The sequence below is a fragment of the Accipiter gentilis genome, chromosome 18 (assembly GCF_929443795.1).
Source record: "Accipiter gentilis chromosome 18, bAccGen1.1, whole genome shotgun sequence".
Taxonomy (NCBI): domain Eukaryota; kingdom Metazoa; phylum Chordata; class Aves; order Accipitriformes; family Accipitridae; genus Astur; species Astur gentilis.
The window spans coordinates 16,868,997-16,889,540 of NC_064897.1; the positions used below are offsets into that span (position 1 = coordinate 16,868,997).

Sequence of the window (20,544 nt, forward strand, 5' to 3'; positions counted from 1 at the left end):
CCAGACAGCTACAAAACCCTCTACACCACCACAGTTTGGGGACAGAAACAAAACTTATAGGGCTGTTCACCCATGGAAGAAATGTGAACTTATGGCCCGCCTTCCCATGAGAAAAAGCAAAATCCTGCCCACAGAGAATATAAATTAATGAGGTTGTGCTTTCAATCTCATGTTGACTCCAGAGTACTTTTCAAACTTTTGCATAGCATGCATCATATTTAACACATTATTTTTTGATATCTTTCCACCCATTCACAGCTGAAAAACAACACCCCCCACCCAGTAATTGTACCAGTTACTGAAGAGTGGAAGCATTTCCCTCTTTATTTTAATTTGAACTGAAGGCAGCTTTGCCATCATTGAAACAGTTTTCTGCTTTCCATTGCATCTTCCTCTCCTCCTATCTTTTCTCCTTTTCTGTTCCCCTATACATACCTCCCTAATAGGTGACTCATTTCTTCTCTTCTATGGATGAAACCGTGTTACTATTTCTCTTCTCCTGACGACGTATGGTCTAGTTGTCACATATAACTAGCGTAAGGGAAAACTCCAGGGAGAGACTCTCTCTTTTGAAAAATCCCATTTTTCTTAGTACAGTTATTTTCTGAATAGGACTTATTTCTTCTCATCTTGCTCTACATGGAATAATAACAGTTCCTGATAGGCACAGAAATATTCACTTTTTTGCTTGCTGACAAATGCTTCTGCAAGCACTAGGGTTCTTCTTTGTGCAGAAGAATTTGAACAGCTGTAGAAGCATTAGAAGTCAAGATAATTTCTATCTCACTCTGCATGGACCACAGTTTAGGAAGGACTTTTACATGACAAAATTATCTATTCTTTTCAGGAAACCAAGACTCTAGCTCTAAAATATCCATGTAGTGTGCCTGGATATATCACTTCAGCCATGAAAGAATACTTCATAAACAAGCATGGTAGATAAAACCAGGACCAACCTGTACATTTAATAGGCATGTTAAAATCTCTGCTTTGTGTAAAAACTCACAAGGAGAAAGCAAGCTTCCAGAGAATAGGGGTTTGGGTGAGCAGCTGAAAACAACTAAGGCCAAATAGCAATTTCAACAATTATTCAGAAAAAGAGAAATTACTAGTTAAAACCTCACTACACGGTATCTGAAACCTTCTACCTTTTTCTCCAGTGCTCTGATTATATTACAGTTCCACGAAAAATAATTTCAGATGTTGATACTTTGCTAATTCACCACACTAACAGTATGCACCTTAGGTCTCTAGATCTTGACGACCTTTTCCATTTCCACTTACAGTGGTTAGAGAACATGAATATTCTTAGATATTTCCCCCCCGCCCCATTGATTTACAGAGCTGCTGGCAATCACATAATAACAAAAGTAGTCTTTTCTTTGACATAGCTGAAATACTTATTCTAATTACTAGAAATAAAAGAAAACAGATTCCATGTTATCTCAGTACTGGTAGAAAAGATGGCAAGTTAAAAAAAGAAGACCACCGCTCTGTTTTTTTATAAGAGCAAAGATTAGGTGGTAAGAAGGAATGGATAATACTGGGTAGTCAAAGTATTCACCAAATTATTACAGAATGATGTCCAGTCATTTGGGGGTTTTATGCTTTCATTGATAGAGTAAGGGTTTGGCCTGTGACTGAAATGACAAGAATCTACCACAGTAACATGAAAACCAATAATTGTTTGCAGATCTCTGGAACTGCGTCTTTTCAAAGACAAAGTTCCTTTCTAACTCTTTGAAGACTGGGTGCCAATGCTTTTATCTGTAAAAGAGATGGAGGAGCATCTTCATTTCTCTTCTTTGTTATTTTTGCTTTATAGACTATAAACTCTTTTGACTGTAGGCCATTTATATGTGTTTATGGGTTTGACAACACAAGTCCGAATCTTGATTAGAGTTTCTGAACACTAAGGTAATAAAAAAATCAGACTTGAATTAAAAGCATGCATAAGAAAATTCTCTTCCTTCCATTCCAATCTTCTCTAGGAATCAGGCTGAGGAATGAATATTTCTGACTTGCTTTTCCTAAACAGCAATTATTTCTGTACACAGAAAAAATTAAGGCACTATGAACATATTTCTTTCCCGTACCTTACTTCTAATAGACATCTGATGCTTATACCCTGATCCCTAGTCAACTTGCATGCCCTAAGATGGTGACGTGGTAAGCTTCACACCTGAGATGGGTGCCTCTAAGGGACTGAAAAAAAATCACACAAACATGACTTGTAACTGCTATTTAGCTTTTTCATGTCTATACTTAATGTATCTATTCTATCAACCTATTGTCTGAATGTTCTGCTGAATACATCATGTATCAATGGGCTGAAAGTTATATCACTTCAAAAAAAAGGGAAGATGGGTAAAAAGGACATATCCTCACTTTTGGGTGTTCAAGCTCACATCACAGGTGTAGAGAATTTTGGTTAAATAAAACAACCTAAAGAAAACTAACATGATGCTGCCTACAGTCACAAAGAAAGAAGAAGCCCAGATGACAAGTTGAACTGTTTCAGAGCTCTGTCACTTTCAAGCAAACAAGAATGGACTTCTTAGAAAAGATTTTTCAAATCATTCAGAGGGGTTCATAATTTGCCTATCATCAAGTCAATGAACAATAACCATTGCCATCATGCAGAACCTGAAATGTCCTCTACTTAATTGCCCTAATCTTCCTGACACTAAATGCAGAGCAGTTAAATAGTGATAAGATAGAATTAGAAAGACTATTCTGGCACAAGGAAAATGGGAATAATAATATTTCCATTTTGCTGTTCCAAGTTAGGGATTCTTCACTGCAAATGGTGAAGTAAACAAAAACCCCAAACAGGTATTACTGCTTAGGAACTTCTCTCTTGGCCCACTGTAAGGTAAGAAAATGACAGAAAACAGAATCTGTTTCAGGTCTTTCCCAAGATCTACTATTTATACTTGTGATACAAATGTCATGGAATCATAATAAATTATGATTTTTGTTTGGGACATTGAAGTCTAGAAAAAAATATTTGAGCACCCTGGCTCCAACAGAAAGATCAAAAATGCTGAAAAGTGCTGAATCACATTTCATTTAGACAAAAGCAAATCTGTTCATTTGGCTTCACATAAGCCAAAGTTTACCTGTGTCCCTACCAGTACAAGACTTTCAATGCCACTTGTCAGAAGAACCTGAGTAACTAGTATCACAAGCTCTTAAAAGTAATTTTTCTTATTTGTTTTTTGGAGAACCATGCCTGAGAAATTTATTAAATCAAAAGAACAAATTGTTCTCCAAACACACCACAGCATCAGCAACTTTTCCTGCCATCTCCATTCCCCTACAGCTCTAGCTAACCTTCTAGTTCTATCTGTATCAGCCCTGTTTTTGAGCAGCCAGGTAATGAAAGCACACAGTAAGACACCTTTTTGCTTACAATCTACCAAAATAAAGGAATTAAGGCAGAATAAACAGACTTTCCCAAAACAGGCACTCTAAGGTTAAGACAAGAAAAATGGACTGTTATCTCTAACTTTAACCAGCTCTTTTGCTCCTCTAGTAACTTTATACCATTCTCACCTCTCCAGTTCTGCTATCTTTTTATCCTTATCATTCTTCTCATTTTCCATCTCTTTCAAGATTTCCAGAAGACGATCCACTTCAGCTTGAGCCTTGCTAGATTCTTCCCGATACCGTGTTACCTCCCTTTCCAGCTGCTGCATACGATCACTCAGCTCTGGGCTGGCCCTAGCCTCCAGTGTTGCCTCATGAGCCTGTAAGAAAAAGGTTCAAGAAAAAACATTTCATTCACATGTATGTATTTTACAGATACTATGACAACAGCAAAACACTATCTAGATATCTATTTCAAAACGGCAATATTAATTACTACACAGAAATAAATATACAGTGCATATGCTACTTTTAATATGGGAAAATACTTTCTAGGAAAAGAAAAATTTAGAAATAAATTTAATATTTTTAATTCAGTCTAAAAAAATTTAGGTGATTTTTTTGATCTGAAACAATCAACAGAAGAAAGAAGTTAAAATATGAAAAAAGTTAAACTTCTTTGAAAGGAAAGAAAAAGAAAAGTAAGTGTGAGTGGGTATAAAAATTCCTAAAAATATGCTTCTGAAACAGTGAGAATTAGTTATCCAAGGTATTTTTAACCTAGATAATCTAGAAAAACAAATCACAGGTTAACAGCCTTCAACAACTACATCAGTACGCAAAGTGTCAGATTTGTACAGATGGTGCTGATGTACTGAAATCCTTGCTAGTTATCTGAGCTGTGCAGACTAGGACTAACATGAGTATGGCTACCTACTGAAATTATTTTTGCTTAGTTATCCAGGAAATACGATTTTTCAGGCTATGGGGACAAAAACATCAGAGGACTGAGGATAAATGACTCTAATGAAGAAGGTGTTGGTTTGGGTTTTTTTGGTTTTTTTTTTAAATGGCTTGGTTTGTTATAGAAATCACTATTTTTTTTCATAAAATTAATACAACAGTTCCCAAGCATATTACAGACAAAGAAGAGGCAGTATTTATGCTGGAATTTAAACCAGCAGACTAAGTATTATCTTTTCATTCTCCCCCTGCCCCTCTGCTCTTGGATCTTGAACTGCTATTTGATATCAATTAAAGCTATTTCAGAATTGCTCAAATTTGCGTCAGTGAATAGCAGGTTTGGTGGAGTTATTCTGCTGACCAAGACTGCCTGCAAACTCAGGGCCTTTCTCTTCTCTGAAACAAACCTAAAACAGAAGATAAGACTACAGACTTTCCCCCCCCATGTACAAGCTGCAGAAAGTTGTTTTACGAGCTGCTAATACTCTGCTCCAAAGCTCAGTAAGTCTAAATCCAATAGTACAGGACTCTGTTGATTTTAAAGGCAATTGGACAGAACTGCAGCAGCATGAAACTCAGGGTTAGAAGCTGCTGCTTCCAAAGAACCAAACAGCAAAAATACACTTGGCTGAATCTGTTTAGTTATTCAGTAAAATAAGACTGGAGGAAAATATCCACTCATTGACCCCAACATTTTTGCCTTGAAGTCTCTTGGTTTTAATTAGCTCTGTTAAAGCCAAGGCCACATTCTAGTGAAACCCAGGAGCATCTCAAAGCAGAAAATTCTAGGACTGAAGAACATCTTGATGCCTGTCTTTACTGGGAGTATGACCTTGGGACAGATCTTGGTTTCCCAAATACTGGAAGACATCATGTTCCAGGGCCTTGGCCCTGCAGGTCCTGCCTGAGGGTTGATGCTAAACTGGTTTTTTGTTTGTTTTTTTTTTAAAGCAGAGATTCCAGAAAGCTGGATAACCTGCACAGTATTTTATCCTAGAAAAAAATGCCTGGCAATCCCCAGGTCTCCCAGGCAGATCTCAGCAGGAGTGCCTGACAACCATAGACCCTGGAAGAACAGAACCCTTTCCTGAGGCAATGCATTTAGGAAGACTTAAAATGCTCCCTACTTCCAAGTGACTTTCAAGTCAGACCCCACCACTCCTCTGTCACTGAGCTGTAAGTCTGAAAATCTTGCTCCTGAGCTTCTGAGACTCAGCTCTGAGTGCATCTCTGGTGAGCCTGGAAGCTTTTGAGAAGCCTTTTGGAGTTAGGGCTGCCAATGCTTCCAGATTCCTTACTGCCTCGTAAGCACTTCGAATTGCATACCCTTGGAAAGGGCTCTCTACAGCAAGTAGAAGTCTAATTAATATGTTGCCAAGATGATGCAGACTCCAGGAGGACATTGCAGTGATGAGACTGACAAGCACATCGGTGCCATGAACAGCTACAAGCATCAGGGAACACACTTTGCTTTGGAAGGAGAGTGGTGGTGGGTGTTCCTGAAGTGCCTTATTGGGATTTCCAGCCTGCAGGAAATCTGAAATACTTGATTTCATTTCCTTTTCAACTATACCTAAACTTCAAACAAAATGCCATCCTTCCTTCCCACATACTGTTTTGCAGGACCTGGGAATACTGTTTTCAGGGGACATCTATAAATCCATGGGGGGGGCATCTATATTCTCCTAAGAGACACTATGTATAGAGTTAAGTCTGGTTTTCACCAGACACAGAACCTGAATTCTTCTGCATTGGATTTAGATATGTTTCCAACATCTAAACCCGTTTGTTTTAATAAATACTCCTCCAGGCTCTTTAAAGTCATCCAAAATACATAATCAGATAATCAAGAAATTTCTTTAAAAAAACCTAAACCAAAGTTAGGCTGCTAGCCTGGATTATTAAACTCTCTAATGCAAAGTAAGTTATAAGACCTAATGTAATTCTACTGTCAGAACCATCCTGATTTATATTACTCTGTGCTAATAAAAGCATCTCCACAACAACCCAAGAGACACTACTGAGAAGAGAAAATCAATTTTCTTTTTTAGAAAATTAGCCAACAAGTCAGTGTGTCTGGTTCTTATAGAATGAAAGGGCTATTTACACGACATAAATTATTAGTTAAGACACGTAACACATGTTATTTGTATATAACGCACATAAGCATGGATACTTTCACCTAACACAAAGAGAACGTTATGTGATATGGTGTAAACTGGAGACCACTTCCTGAGCTGTGAATTACTAACTGAGTGACTTTGGTCCATTTAGTGGGTTGTGTACAAAATACGTGCTGCATGACCATATCTAAAATCCTACCGGATTCATTTATTGTATAGGAGAGAAAACCAATGCATTTAGAGGTTTCCCACAAACTCACATCAAGATCTGGAACAGATGAAATTGGCTACCTTCCCAATGCAACATTGTGCAAAATAATTCAGCAGTGGTTTGTTGTTTTTTAATTTTTTTTTGTTGGTTTTTTTTTTTTAATGGAAAAGAAAGTTAAACACAAATAATGAATTCCTATATTCACAGTAAAAAACCCACATACAACTTCCCCCACTCACCAAAGGTGTACAAAATTTCCAAAATAAGGCAGTAATTTCATTTTCGAAACAGAATCGAAACATAAGGTGACAAATGCACTAAGACAGTTTCTGCTGTATTAAAAGACTATAAGAAGCACATTTTGATAGGCTCAACTCTTAGCTCTGCCTGAGACAGTATTCCTAAACCTGCAACCTCTTAATATAGTTACAAACAAATGTAAAAATGTATAAAAGTATGATAAAAATTAAGTAAATTAAAAAAGCAGCTTGCTTAGGGTGAAGGGAACATTGCATTTCTCCTCTGACAAATGAGAAATAAGGTATGTCTACATAGACCATTGAGTTTAACTGATTACAGACTATTTTAAACCTCTGAAGTGTTACTACTGACCCTGTCATTAGCTCTCCATGTCTGTTCCAGTGTGGACTCAAATAAGTCCATTTAAGCTACTTTCAAGAGCACAAACTTGCATGTTTAGTTCTGCATTGATCTGCATAAGAAACACAGTCACATTTTAGCTAGAAAGCAGCATCTTCTCAAGCCGTGTTTTTTAGCACAGCTCATCTGATCAGTATTAACCTTTGCTAGTGTGCATTCAATTTCAAATTCTAACTGGTTCAGGACCAAGAGCAGTTTAAGCTTACTACTCAGTTTAAGCTTCCTACTCTGGATATGCTCTCAAAGTTCTTAAGAGGGACTATAAACTAAGAGGTGGTTTAACAGCTTTCTGCTTTTCTGCTCTTAGCCATCATTTCCCATCTGGAATGTGGTAAGTGATGGGGTGAGTGCTTCAGGTACCTAGAGAATAAAAGAAAGAGTGATTGTTCCTCAAATAAATGTACTATAACTTCTATTGCTTTCACAGAAAATCAGATGACAAAGGCAACGTCTACAACTAAAATAAAGATGACCAATGTTTCACAGAAATAACCACTAGTTACAGATGGAGAGGAGAGGAAGACAAAATGCATTAAAAAGAATTTTCTAAGCTGATATTTCTCATGCCAAAAAACTCTTTACTAAGAGAAAAGGTAATCTTATGCAGCTTAAAGCATGCCAGAGGCAGGGAAGAAAACAATAGCACAGATCTTATTCAAAAGTTCTAAAATGTAAATAAAAATTCCAAACATTATGACTAAGATTCCAAATCAATATTCCTAAAAGATTAACTAAATCAAACAGCAAATAATTCACAGCAAACACTTTCTACTTTTACCTATGAATTGAGACCGTAAATTCAGTTTAACATTTCACATACAAATGTTGCCAAGAACTTTTGGCCACAAAGTAGAAGTTCCCAAGAATATGAAACCCCATTTTAATCCACCCTCCTACCTCCAAGTATGCCTCACATCTCTTAAAAACAGTAAATGCACACACAAACACAAAAATATATGACTATTTACTGCAAAAGACAAACACATATAACCTTTTTCCTTATTTTACCTATCGTGAAAGCAGGGATTCAAATGATAAAACATGCGTGCTGCCTTATATTGTGTCTTATATTTGTCCTTATAAATTTGAAAAACAACCAGACTTGTTCCTCTTTTAGTTCCAATGCTCTAAACACCATGTACGGTAACAGAACTTTTCAAAAAGGCTGTACTGGAAGTAAAAGGCTCAGTGAATTCTCTGATATACTATGTACCAGAAAAATTGAGTCTGTCACAAAGAGTTGTTTGTTATCTTATTATTGACAAAATCTTTTAAATGGTTAGTCTCTGTTAACATGACAGTAATTTTTTGTCACTGAATAAGCAAATATTTGGGTTGGAATAATTTCATAAAGGCAGCTGAAAGCCTAAATAAGAGTAAGATGCCTTGAGAGAAGCCATTACTGAAAAAAAGTGGTCTCTTCAGAAAGATGTGAGTTCCTATAGTTGTTATTAAACATTAACTATTTGCTCTCTTTGGATGTACACCAACACAAAAAGTGTACAAAGATGGGGGAAATGCCGAGGTGACATCTGCCTTTGCGAGCATCCTTCAACGCCCCCACCCACACCTCCTCTGAACCAGGCTTTATTCAACTGACCAGAATCTACTATTTTACAGAAACGGAGCTTCATTCAATGCACAGAAAGGATTTACTAAAGTAATGATCAGATACTCAGTACTTGTTTGTTGATATTCAGTGTATGGCTTTATGCCTCATTTACTCTAAATTACAAAATGACACTGAAAAAAGAGAATTTTCCCAATTTTCTTTCTATCATGCTAATCATAACTGTAGGCTATTTCTTGGCAAATGGTAACTAACCACTTCATAACACCACCAATGGGAAATGAGGATGCATTATTATACCTGTTGTGCAGGTGAAAAATGGAGATGCAAAAATATCCTGCCTTATTCACTCAATGCTTTCCTACTATTCAAAAAAAAATATTTTATCATCTGATTTCTCTAGATGATTATCATCTTCCTTATATATCTCTGGCTCATTCTTGGAGCATTTGTCAAGCAATATTGAAGACTGCAAAAGTCTACAGACAGTAATCTAGTTGTAAAATGTTACAACAACTAGCTCACAACGAAAAACAAGGCCACACAATGTTGCATTGGCCATTTCCTAGCTTTTGGATATTTAATTTTTCAAAATGAATGTTACCTTAACAAGGTTTCTGGGAGGGGTAGAGTAGGTAAGTTTAATTTTTTAGGTATAAGAAAATCAGGGAGAAAACCCCCTCCAACCTTCCACTGCATGAGATGATGCTGACATTGTCATGAAACTATATCTCGTCTCTCCAACCTTCTATCAACATTATTTAGACAGATTCAAATGCCACTCCTTTTATTCAGGCAGATTCCACTAATCTACAAGTTCTCCTCATCCTTTTCCTGCCACTTTTTTTTCAGGTTTTGGGGATATTTTTTTTCCACAGTTAGTTCTATCCAACAGCACCTGTAGTCCCATGTCTTCTGCTCATATGCAACCCACTCCTCATACCATGTCTTCCCCGAGTCCCAGGTTCAGTACAATCTTCCTGGTAATCCGAGCCACTCATACCCCCAGCAAAATCCAACCTGTTTTTCTCCTCCCAGTGGTTAATTTTCAGCACTGGCTTCCATACCCAACAGTTTATTTGTCCTGACCCATTCTGCACACCAAGATGCCGATTCTTGCTTCTGCTGTATTTGTATTAAGCAGCTGCTTGGAACCAGCATGGTATCTGGTGAATAGTCTACTTAGTATTGCTGCTGCCTGCTCGAATGACCAGACCTAGAAGAGGCTGTGGCAATACAGAGAGACAATGGGAAGGTCTTCCTCCCTCTTCAGGTTGGGGTATAACCCCTTCAGGTGGAACCTTTGGGAAGTTTCATTGCTAAATCTATCTTTCTACTAAGTATGTACAATGCATTTAATCTTTAACCAATTTAGATGGATTTAAACAGGGGCATCAAAAATATCCGGTACAAGGACCAAATCTTTTAATAAAAAATTACTAGTGTTAAAAAAAGATTAAAACCAACATATTTCCATATTTTTCCCTGAAAGCAGTGGCCGAGAGTTTCTTTCAAAAAGACACAAAACCAGACAAAATCTCAGACTGAATCAAACAATGTAAGAAACTTCAGCTAAGAGATTTAAAAGGCTTTGCAAAACCATAAACAATTGATAAAAGAATCTATTTAATAGGATGCATTAAACAAGTTTAGTTATGGACTGTACCAGTCCAATCTACAGGTTAGGAGGCTGGCAAATTATTTTAAAGTGGGGGAAGGTATCAATGTACCAGAAAAGTCTTGAGTCTCACAAAACCTTTGGGGGAAAAAATATTCTCTGCCATGAAATACTAAATAATTAAATCCTTCAAATGCCGTATCCACTAATCTTATATTCATTAAGAAAATTATGTTATTTTTTCCTAATCTTTATGCACCAAATACCTTAGAATATTTATTAATGACTGTTTTTACATATAATAAATAACTCAAAATGCAGTGTAGGAGTTTTTATGCCCTAGTTGACTATTTGTTGTTATTTCTGATAGTCCTAACAGAACGCTTTTCCCTATTGCACCCCACAACTCTTTTCCCAAATCTAGTCCCATAAATGCACTGTATTATCTGCTCTATTAAAATAATTCCTAATATGTGATGGGACAAAAACTTAACTATTAAAAGCACCAGCAATTCTCTGACCATCAGACAATGATTGTCAGGCTAGACAACTACATTTACCCTGAACATCGACAAGAGTAACATAGGGATCAGCCTCCTGAAAGTTTTGTAACACGATTTTTTAATGCACGCAGTCACAAGAGAAATCTCTGATGAAAACCACCTTGGATTACATAATTTATGGTGTCAAGATATTATTATACAAACGCTCCTTGAAAGGAGTGCTCTTTGACATCAAACAGAAGACTGGTAATAGGATCCAAAATTAAACTGACAGTACCAGTGAGCTTAATGGTTACACAAGTTTTTAAGCAATCTTTTACTTGCCATAACTTTATTATTTCTAATGTGCTGCTGTACATGGTGTTACAGAATACCTTCACTCAGGAAGCTTGATTTGCATAGAAATTCTACATTCTAGCTCTGAAAATGCACGGACAATGGAGATGAAAGAAAAACCACAGGACACTTCAAGCAAGCAACAAAGGGAAACAAAAACATTGGCACAATATTAAGCTGTCCAAACAAAAACAAAGTTAGACCAACGCAGCCAAAAAGTAAAAGCATCTTAGAAGGCTTTTTTGAGCATGACTGGTTAGACATACTATAGCATTTTGTTTGTATCCTTATTATCCATAAGCACTACTAAAGCAATTCACCAACATCCTGTGTGTTGGCCCAGCTATAAAAGCACAGGTGAATACACATGCAACACAGAAAATTAAATGGGGTTGGCAATAGCCTCTCAGTTTGCCAGGACACTTACTGGCTTGGATGGCTGACTCAATAAAACTTCAGGGTGCTAAAGGGAGAAAGAAGATAGGAAAAGATGGGAAAAAATCGGGGATAGGAACAGTGTGAGAGAGAAAAAGAAAAGATGCAACAAGAAAAGAATTTAAAATAATAGCTGTGACATTAATTTACTAAGACAACAGAATCTTAATTTGTGGTTTTAGCATGCATTACTACCAGCATTTGAAACATGAGAAACATGGAGAGTTACCCTCGGTGCAAGTTCCAAACTTGATCTTGATTTCTCAGTTTAATAGTTTTGTCCAGTCCTCAAATACTTAATGTAGTCCTGTGTTTGGGTTTACAGATGACAGTTTTACAGGTTGAGCGGGACTTTCATTTCTAGTGCTTCACTTATATCAATTGCAAGACAGCTAAATGGTTTTGAAAACTAATTCAGTAACTGACACTATCTGAACAATGAACGCAATGGCTGGGTTTTTACTTTTATTTTTACAAGACATCCTGATTTTCCTGGTAGCCTCTTTCTTTCTGAGTTTCTATGCTGAATACATTGTTTATCAGCCCTTCTTTGCAAAACCAAATCATCAGCAGAGAACAAAAAAGACTATTTCTCTCTCATCTACCAATATTATCAGCAATATTTTCAGTTGCAGCAGGAAATCTATGTTCACAAAAATAAAAAGCATCAGACCCTGTATTAGACTAGCCGAACTAAATCTTGGGAAACATAGAATTTGGGTCAACACTTCATTCAGTCATTTTTTCCTGTCTTTTGAAAGATACTATCCTCCTGAACTTGAAGGAAGAACACCACAGCAGAAAAAAAAAACATCCTCTGAGTGAGCCTGTTGAATCTCGAGGTATTTTCCTGGCAGGGAATCACTGCTCACATTCACTGATGAAAAGTTCCTAGAACTGCACCAAGGGGCAGTTTGTTAACATATGGTTTTGGACTCTTTCTTTTCTCTAACCTCGATCGCTTTCAAATAAGGAAAATATCTATAGGGAGAAAAACTATGCACTGGAAATGCAGACAGACAAAAATCCACTCATCTTTGCTGGAACAAATTCTAATACTAGTTGGTCTCTCCCAGATTAGAAAAACCAAATGAAACAAAGCATATTGGCTGGGAAACACAAGACAGAAAAAGCTAGGAAAAGAGTATCCTGAAGAAAAACAACTAGAAGAAAACTTTTTCACTATAAAACTATTACATTAAAACAGAAGTTTGAAAAAAGTGTTTCCTAAGGGAAAACCCCAAACAAATAAACAAATAAAAGCCACACAGCATAAAACCACTTCAAAGCAAAACAGGGAGAGAACCCCCTGTGTGTGATTTCCCTCTAATGATTCCATCTCAGCAAAAAGGAGACTGTTTAAGGCAGGACACCAGGCCATGTAAACTGAACAGGGATTTATGGGTTGCTTTCAGCATTCAGAATCTCCCATAGTATCTCTTGCTGGCAGCCGGCTGACAACTGAGCACAGAAGCAATGACAGTAGAATGATTAGAACATTAAGCTCAGAGATTTGCATAACCATAGTATCATTATTAAAAAATCCCCAATCCCGAATCTGAAAAACACTGCAGTTTTATTTGCTAAGACAGGGATCAATGTAAAACAGTCATTAGTAAGAAGAGGAATAGTAACAATGAGAAGTGGACACCTTGAGTCAGACACTGGAGACTGCTTACATGGAAAGAAAAATAATACCAGCAACTTTTCAGCACCCCTGCACTCCACTTGGTTAATAATATTTCAGTTTAGTGTAAAGTTAAATACCTTTTACAGAAAAAGTGGAAGTTTGCACTGTTCATGATTTCTCAAAGGCCCACTGTTTAGAGATTAGCAAGAGTTTTTTCCAAGGACTGCCCAAATCTTTTTTATCTAATGGCTTAACAGTACTCCAATTCAGTCTCTTCTGTCAGCTTCTTAACTTCTAGGGCTAATAGATTTAACGGAAAGTACTCAAACTGTTCAGTGGAAATAAGAGGCAAGGGAAACAAGATTGATGTTAGACACATCTCTGTTCAAACTGTAAGGGAAACAACCTAAAAGAAAAAGCTTTTTGCCATTTGCTGTTAAGAGCTACCCAAGAGAGTCCTTCCTGCGTGTCTCTTATGCAAAACAGCACTGACATAATGTAATAAAACTCAACATAATAAGCCTCTAATTTGGTTCTAAACTGAATGTTCTTATGTAGCCATTAGTTTTAAGGTTAATTGTGACAGCTATTTGCAATGGTTAACAACGCAGATGTGTAAAACAGTTTTTAGAAGCTTTAAATTGGAGCTGGATTATCTATCATAATTGTTTTAAGGATGACAAGGAACTAATCCACCTTGAGAATGTCAAACTGCCTGAATAAATATCTGCAGCGCATTTAAAGAGAGAAAGCCTTTTAAAAATACATTTTTCTACTTTTCTGCAAGTGACAAAAAAACATTGGCAAAATTAAAAACAGCTGGAAAAAAGGTTATTAAAGAAATATCTAAACTTACTCTTAAATATAAAACATATTCAAGCAGTTGCTAACTATATTTTCTTGAGTAACTATGAGTAACCATAACTTGGTTCTAGAAAGCAAGGAGAATCAGTGGTAGAAGTGGGCTCTTTCATACAGCTTGAGGAAAGCAAATGCATGGTTAATTACATGAAAGCATACCTGGGTCCTAGAGTTCCAATTCCTTTATAAAAAGCCATTGTGGACTTACTTCTTATCACCAAAAAAATCTTTCCATTGAATTTGAATTTTCCCTTGAATAAAAATGCAGTAGCCCAACATGACACAGTATTTAAAAAAGGAACAAGGTATTGATGATTTTGTCTCTGTAGAACTTGAGAGACTCCTTTAGGGTCTCTGCACAGGAAACAATTGTCCAAATGCCCTTAGTAAGCAATAACGCCTGAAGCAGAGGAGCAGATATCCAGCATATTATGGAAGGGCTTTATAGTGCTCATAGGTAATGATAGGCTATTGATTTTCTTTGCTTGTAGAACTGAAACCATACTGACTGAATGATTTAGGTAGCTTCTTTGGATGGGAAGATGTGAATCTATTTGTGTGTACAATACAATAAATTTATATTCATTATTTTTCTCAGAACCAAATTGAAAATACAGTTATTTGTCCCATAGCTGTCCTGTACAATTAATAGTGCTCTTTACATTTGAGCTATTTTCCCATTTTAACCCTCAGGAAAAGGACCACAGGTGGATAATCCACTGTCTTAATTATTTCCTGAAAAAAAGAAATTGGATTATAAAAATATATGGTCTTATGAACTGGTTCAGTGTCCATAAGTGATGTTCCTGGATACCAGCTATTAAGCACAATCCTCTCTAAAATGGAAGGAGCAGAGGTAGGCCTAAAACGATTGTAGTGAAGCACTGTCATTGCAGTGCAAATTAACTGCATGTTTGCCTTTTAGCCAGCAGTGTTTCACCAGATTTTGGTTGACCTCCATGCCCACTTACACTACTGATACACTCACTGCTTATAGTAAGGAAAATGATCTCAAGGGAAGCAGTGAAAAGCACTACATTTACAAATGCTAAATATACAGATGCATTCCCTAATTAATTGAATTTCTGCAACTGGTTTTTCATAACCTAACTATTTTTATGTGCTCTCCCAGTTAGTACTTTTTTTTTTTTTCTTAAAGTACTTGTAACACTGTTCTCCACTGCAGCTGTCTACCCACAAACCAATACTATCATCCAATTGCTATAACAACCTCTGGCAAATCTTAGCTACAATATATTCCTCGTTATGTATAACACATTGATAAAGGGTAAAACTGCAATTCATGACAGAGAATTCAAATATTCACCCACTGTACGGTACATTGAAAACAGCCTGTGAGACCAATTAAATGTGCACATTATCTTTTCTTGCTATTTTGCTTTGTTGATGCTGAATAACAGAACTGTTTACTTTGTGTAATAAAATTAAAAAGAAGGGCAAGCATGGGTCTAGATATGTGTATATGGAGTTTCACTTACAGAGAGTTCTCAGGTGCATAACACCCACCTTGCACCCATGCAACAGAAATCCTAAAAGATCTTAACTAATGACTCAAAATTTAATCTCACATTCTAGGAACTAGGACAGAGTTCCAAACTACAGCAGAGGCATTCCTTCTTTTCCTGGTTAGATGTAAAGAAACAGCTACAACTCCACAACCCAAGACTTACATTTCTTTTAAAAATCATGTTGCCTTTTGTCTTGTTCTATTTTTATAAATAGAATTGTTATCACTATTTCTGTTAGTACGTTTTGTGCTTCTTCATCACCTGCTCTTTTAAAATAAGAAAGTTAAAATCAAATCAATGATCCTCTAAACAGTGCAGTATTTATGCTACTCACAGCTAAAATAAAGAAAGCTTGCAATGCAAACATAACCAAAAGATTCTGTTCAAATAAATTAGCTTGCTTGTAATAGAGTATTATTCTTCTGAACAGCAAACTCCTACCAATGTATCAGCTGTGACTGGCAATGAGATTAAAACAAAAGATCACACACTTCACTGGTGATACATTCTTTTCATTTGTTTTTATGCATTCCTATGGGCTGGGCCAATCATGCATCTGAATTTATCACATTAACACCTACAAGCATTGGTAATTGATACGTGAAATGTTTAGCCGTTAATTTTTTTAGCTGTTACACCAGTTTAATGGCACAACTACTGCTATGAACCGTTCTGAAAGCAGACTAAGTCTCTAATTCCCAGTACCTGTTAAAAAAAAAAAAGCCAACAGCACTGTTACTGCAAGTAAATGAAGTCCAAAATTAGCACCAGTGCCTGAATGTTACTTTCTGATGGGCTTAGCTTATAATATAGTTTGCATGGACACAACTTCACAGTTCTTGCTGAAAAGCAATTCACAGAACCCAAAGTTTTCTGTGTAGACACAGCCAATTTGTCTAGCATATGAATGTTTATGCCACATATATAGATATGAAATAAAATTACCTTCTTCAATTGAGTTTCCATCTTCAAACATTCTTCCTTTTTCTGTTCCAGTGCAATTTCCAGTGTCTTGAGTCTTGAATCTTTCTTCAGTCCTGATGAAGCTAAGGATGAAGCATGTTCCTTCAGATCCAGTAAGGATGACTAAAATAAAAGATGTAAAATAACTATCAAGTAAATACTCCTTATGTGCAATAGCTAGTTTCGTTTTTGTCTTATTTTCTTCCTATCCCTTCACGCTATTTTCAGGATCCAACTTAGAACAAGGTATTTTGTCAGGATGGTCATGTCACTGACTTAAGACAGCATGATTTAATTCAGGTTTTCAGGATCAAAATAAAACAAATTAATTTTTAAATCATTTTTAAAGATGGGAGATTCTGTAAACTGGAACTTGTACTTCAGTGACAGTCACATTTAAGAAAAATTGGTTTTAAATAAAATTGTATTTAAAAATCATATGTGATTAGTAGATTGAGCCACTGTATCTAAAACTGAGACCATGTAAAGCTTTTCTATATACAGCTGCTATGGGGTGAAACTGATTCATACTACCTATCTCCAGAAGACATCTCAACTTCTTGTTTTCTGAATAAATTTTGTGGGGTTTTTTCCTGTCCAATGGTGACTTCCACGTAGACAAAATCTTAGCCCTTCCTGGTGCATATTTTTTGTATTGTTTTACTTTGATAGTTTTGAAAAAAGAGTTTTGAAAAAAGATTTTAAGTAGACTTGAATGTTACAATTCCAAGACAGGAACACAGAACGTTTCTCTTTCTCTAATATAATTAGGTTAATTTGTCTAGCCAACGGACTCATTACCAACAACCAACTCAATTATCAAAAGGGACTCTTCAGAGTCAAAGGAACTAGCTGTATTGTTTGCATAAAGGAATAAGCATTAACTGCATGCTTTTGGCACCCACAGCTTTCATCAACCTCTGTCCTTTCCTCCCTGTATTTAGACAGGAACAAGCTTGTTCTCTGCCTTCAGCTGTTTATAAGCATAGCTCCAGTAAATGCTATCACTGACCATCAGTCATTCACTACTAATACGATTAACTCCTGCAAATAAGGGGACTTGAGTGCTATCCATGAAAAGGTGGTTCTGAAATATTCATGCTTTGAAAAATTCTCAGACAATATACTTTACTAGATAAACTTGTTTAAGGACCATTACTATAAAGGAACAATTTTCTTCACCTCAAATATAACACATACATATGCAACAAATAATTCTAACACAACTGATTCATTCTGCTGGTCAACCTCTTTCTCTGTGAGATCTCCTTGTAAAATGCTGACTTTCTCTTTCAGGTCCTTAATGTCTTTTTTGTAGTTGTCGATCTCTTCCTGTTTTTCTCGTTCATCTCTGTCACGTTGCTCCTTTAGGCGCTCAATGGTCCTCTCCTGACAAAAGAAAGCACTCTGTGAAGAAAATCCCTCTTAGTCGGTTCATTTTCTGAGACTTCTTATCACAATGCTTCTTACACACTGTAGATGAAGAGGAGAAGCGTAGGGTATTGCCATTTTCTTTTCTTTACGGCTGTAAAACGGACCCTCAAGAAGGAGGAAACTTGGGAAATCTACGGATTCATGGCTAAGAAATAGTAGGCATTCCGTATCTCTGACAATTCACAGTATTGTTACAATGCAACACAATTTATCTGGTTCTGATAATCAAAAATTAACCTAGACCAAGATACATTACGTATTGCTTCCTTACTTATTTAAACCTTATTTTTCCAAAATGTAGGGGTAAGTCTGTGGTCCTTCAGAGAGGAAGGGCTGTAGTGCATATGTGACACCAGTATCGATATACAGTAAGAAAAGGCAACAAACCAACTTTTTGGTACACCAGGTATCAATGAGCTTCGGTTATCTTAGAAGTTGAAGGTATGGAAGTGAAGTCCCCAACCTCAGGCAAAGCTTTACCACAGCTTTACCTTTATAGAATCTGACAGACTAAAGGAGCTATAACCCCGGTTCCCTGGGAATCTAGAAGGAAATAATTCCAAAAAGTTGCCCCACCAAAACGGAATAGACAAGGCTGTTCCCTCAGACATCCATCTCCCAAGAACTGGGCAAGCATAAAAAAAAGAGTTAGTTATCAGTATAACTAGTTGTTTTGATTCGGTATTGGGAACTAAAACTCCATTTCACGCAGCAAACCTTTGAAAACAGATTTGTTATTAAAATAGCTGAGCAAAGAAGATAAAATATTAGCCAGAATTGAAAAAGACAAGAAAAGAAAAGTAAAAGAAAAAGGGAAAAAAAAGGTCAAGAAGCGGAAGAACTCACGGCTGTAAGGGGAGGCACCCCACAACCGCACCAAAGACGCGGCCCGCAAAGCCAGGGCGAGGCGAGAACGGCAGCGTCCTCCACACAAAACGACGGCAAGCGCCTATCGACCGGGCAGCGGCCGGCGGCTCGGCCCCAGCCTCGCCCGCGGCTCCGAAGGGGCGCGGCCCCGCCGCCGGCTCCCGGGGAGCGCGGCCCCGCCGCCGGCCCCGCTCCGCGCGTCCTGCAGCGCCCTCTAGCGAGGGACGCGCCGCGGCGGCAACCGCGCTGGCCGCGGCCCTCGGGGGCGGCGGAGGCCGCCGGGGCGCGGCGAGGGGGCGTCGGGCACACGGGGGCCCCGGGAGCGAAGCCGGCTTTAGCGGGGCTATGAGCAGAAGGAGCTTTCGAAGGAAGGGGCTTAGGCTTCCCCACTCACTTTCTCTGCAAGCGCTTCTTCCAGCGTGGTCAAGGCAGTGTCGGTGTTTGTGGTGTCCGCCTGCAAGGATTTCACGCGATCCTTTAAGCTGCTCATTTGCTTCTCCTTGTCTCGTAACTGTTCTTGAAGATTTTCAATCTTAAACAGGAGGAGGAGGAGATTTTAAGACAACAGCAAGCAAAACCATCCCAAACCATCTTAGGAGCCTATTAAACGCTTAACAATATTCTTAAAGCAAAGGAAGCAGGCAAGGGCCTAGTTCCTATAATCCTACATCAAAACATCAAGCCATGCAACCAAACCCATCCAGTATCAACAAGGAATCGGTAACCTTTCCGGTAATCGGGAAAGCATTCACAGCAAGAAAGTCTAAATAATATTTACAAGAACACCATAAAGAACGGGTATTATTCCTAATTTCCGAGGACGTTGGGTACTGTGTGACTGAAGGATGATCGATGCATTAACCGTATGAAAGGAAAAAAGCTGAGAAAAACACTACAGCACATGTAAACCAAAAAGGGCACTTGATAACTAGAGAAATTGTGAAGAAGTATTATTTTAACTATTTCCTTTGGTACTGTCATATTCTTTACTGTACTGGCACGTTGTTTTTTCATCTCACGGTAGTTTGCTATATGATGGAGTAAGACAAAGCGCCATTCCCGGGATAGAAACTACATCAGTCTTCTTTTCTGCGGGTGTAGAATTTGATCAATTCACGAGTTCCAAATATATCTTTCGACTGACTGAGAAGACCTAATGCTAAACCCATTTTATACATACATATACACATCACAAGAAACAGACACGTTAACATTATGGTTACCCATTGAAAACATATTTATCGGCAAAGGATTAAACCAGGTACAGATTTCTGAGTTGCTTCCTTTTTGGTTTTGTTGCTGACAAGTTCTTCTTGCATCAGTAAACATATATCATAAACTGGTGAATGACACGTGGCATGTAAGGTGCCTATCTCCAAAACACTTGTAACAAGATATTCTTCCAAAGACATTTTTAAGAAATAATGTATGTAACCAGACAACCCCAAAGGCTATCTAGTCCAGTTATT

The 20,544-nt window shown here is 37.4% G+C and overlaps 1 protein-coding gene across 12 annotated transcripts in view; it reads right to left on the reverse strand.

The window, feature by feature from the left end:
* Positions 1-20,544, reverse strand: part of ERC1 (ELKS/RAB6-interacting/CAST family member 1) — a 305,485-nt gene that overhangs the window by 170,577 nt on the left and 114,364 nt on the right. For 6 of the 12 annotated variants that reach the window (XM_049822644.1, XM_049822648.1, XM_049822643.1 and 3 more), the window contains 5 exons: positions 19,470-19,607; positions 18,023-18,163; positions 16,757-16,897; positions 11,784-11,819; positions 3,559-3,752 (listed from right to left, as the gene is read on the reverse strand). In XM_049822644.1, coding sequence (XP_049678601.1) covers positions 3,559-3,752; positions 11,784-11,819; positions 16,757-16,897; positions 18,023-18,163; positions 19,470-19,607 — 650 coding nt within the window. The remainder of the gene's footprint in view (positions 1-3,558; positions 3,753-11,783; positions 11,820-16,756; positions 16,898-18,022; positions 18,164-19,469; positions 19,608-20,544) is intronic. The other 6 variants (XM_049822647.1, XM_049822646.1, XM_049822645.1 and 3 more) reach the window with 1 other exon arrangement.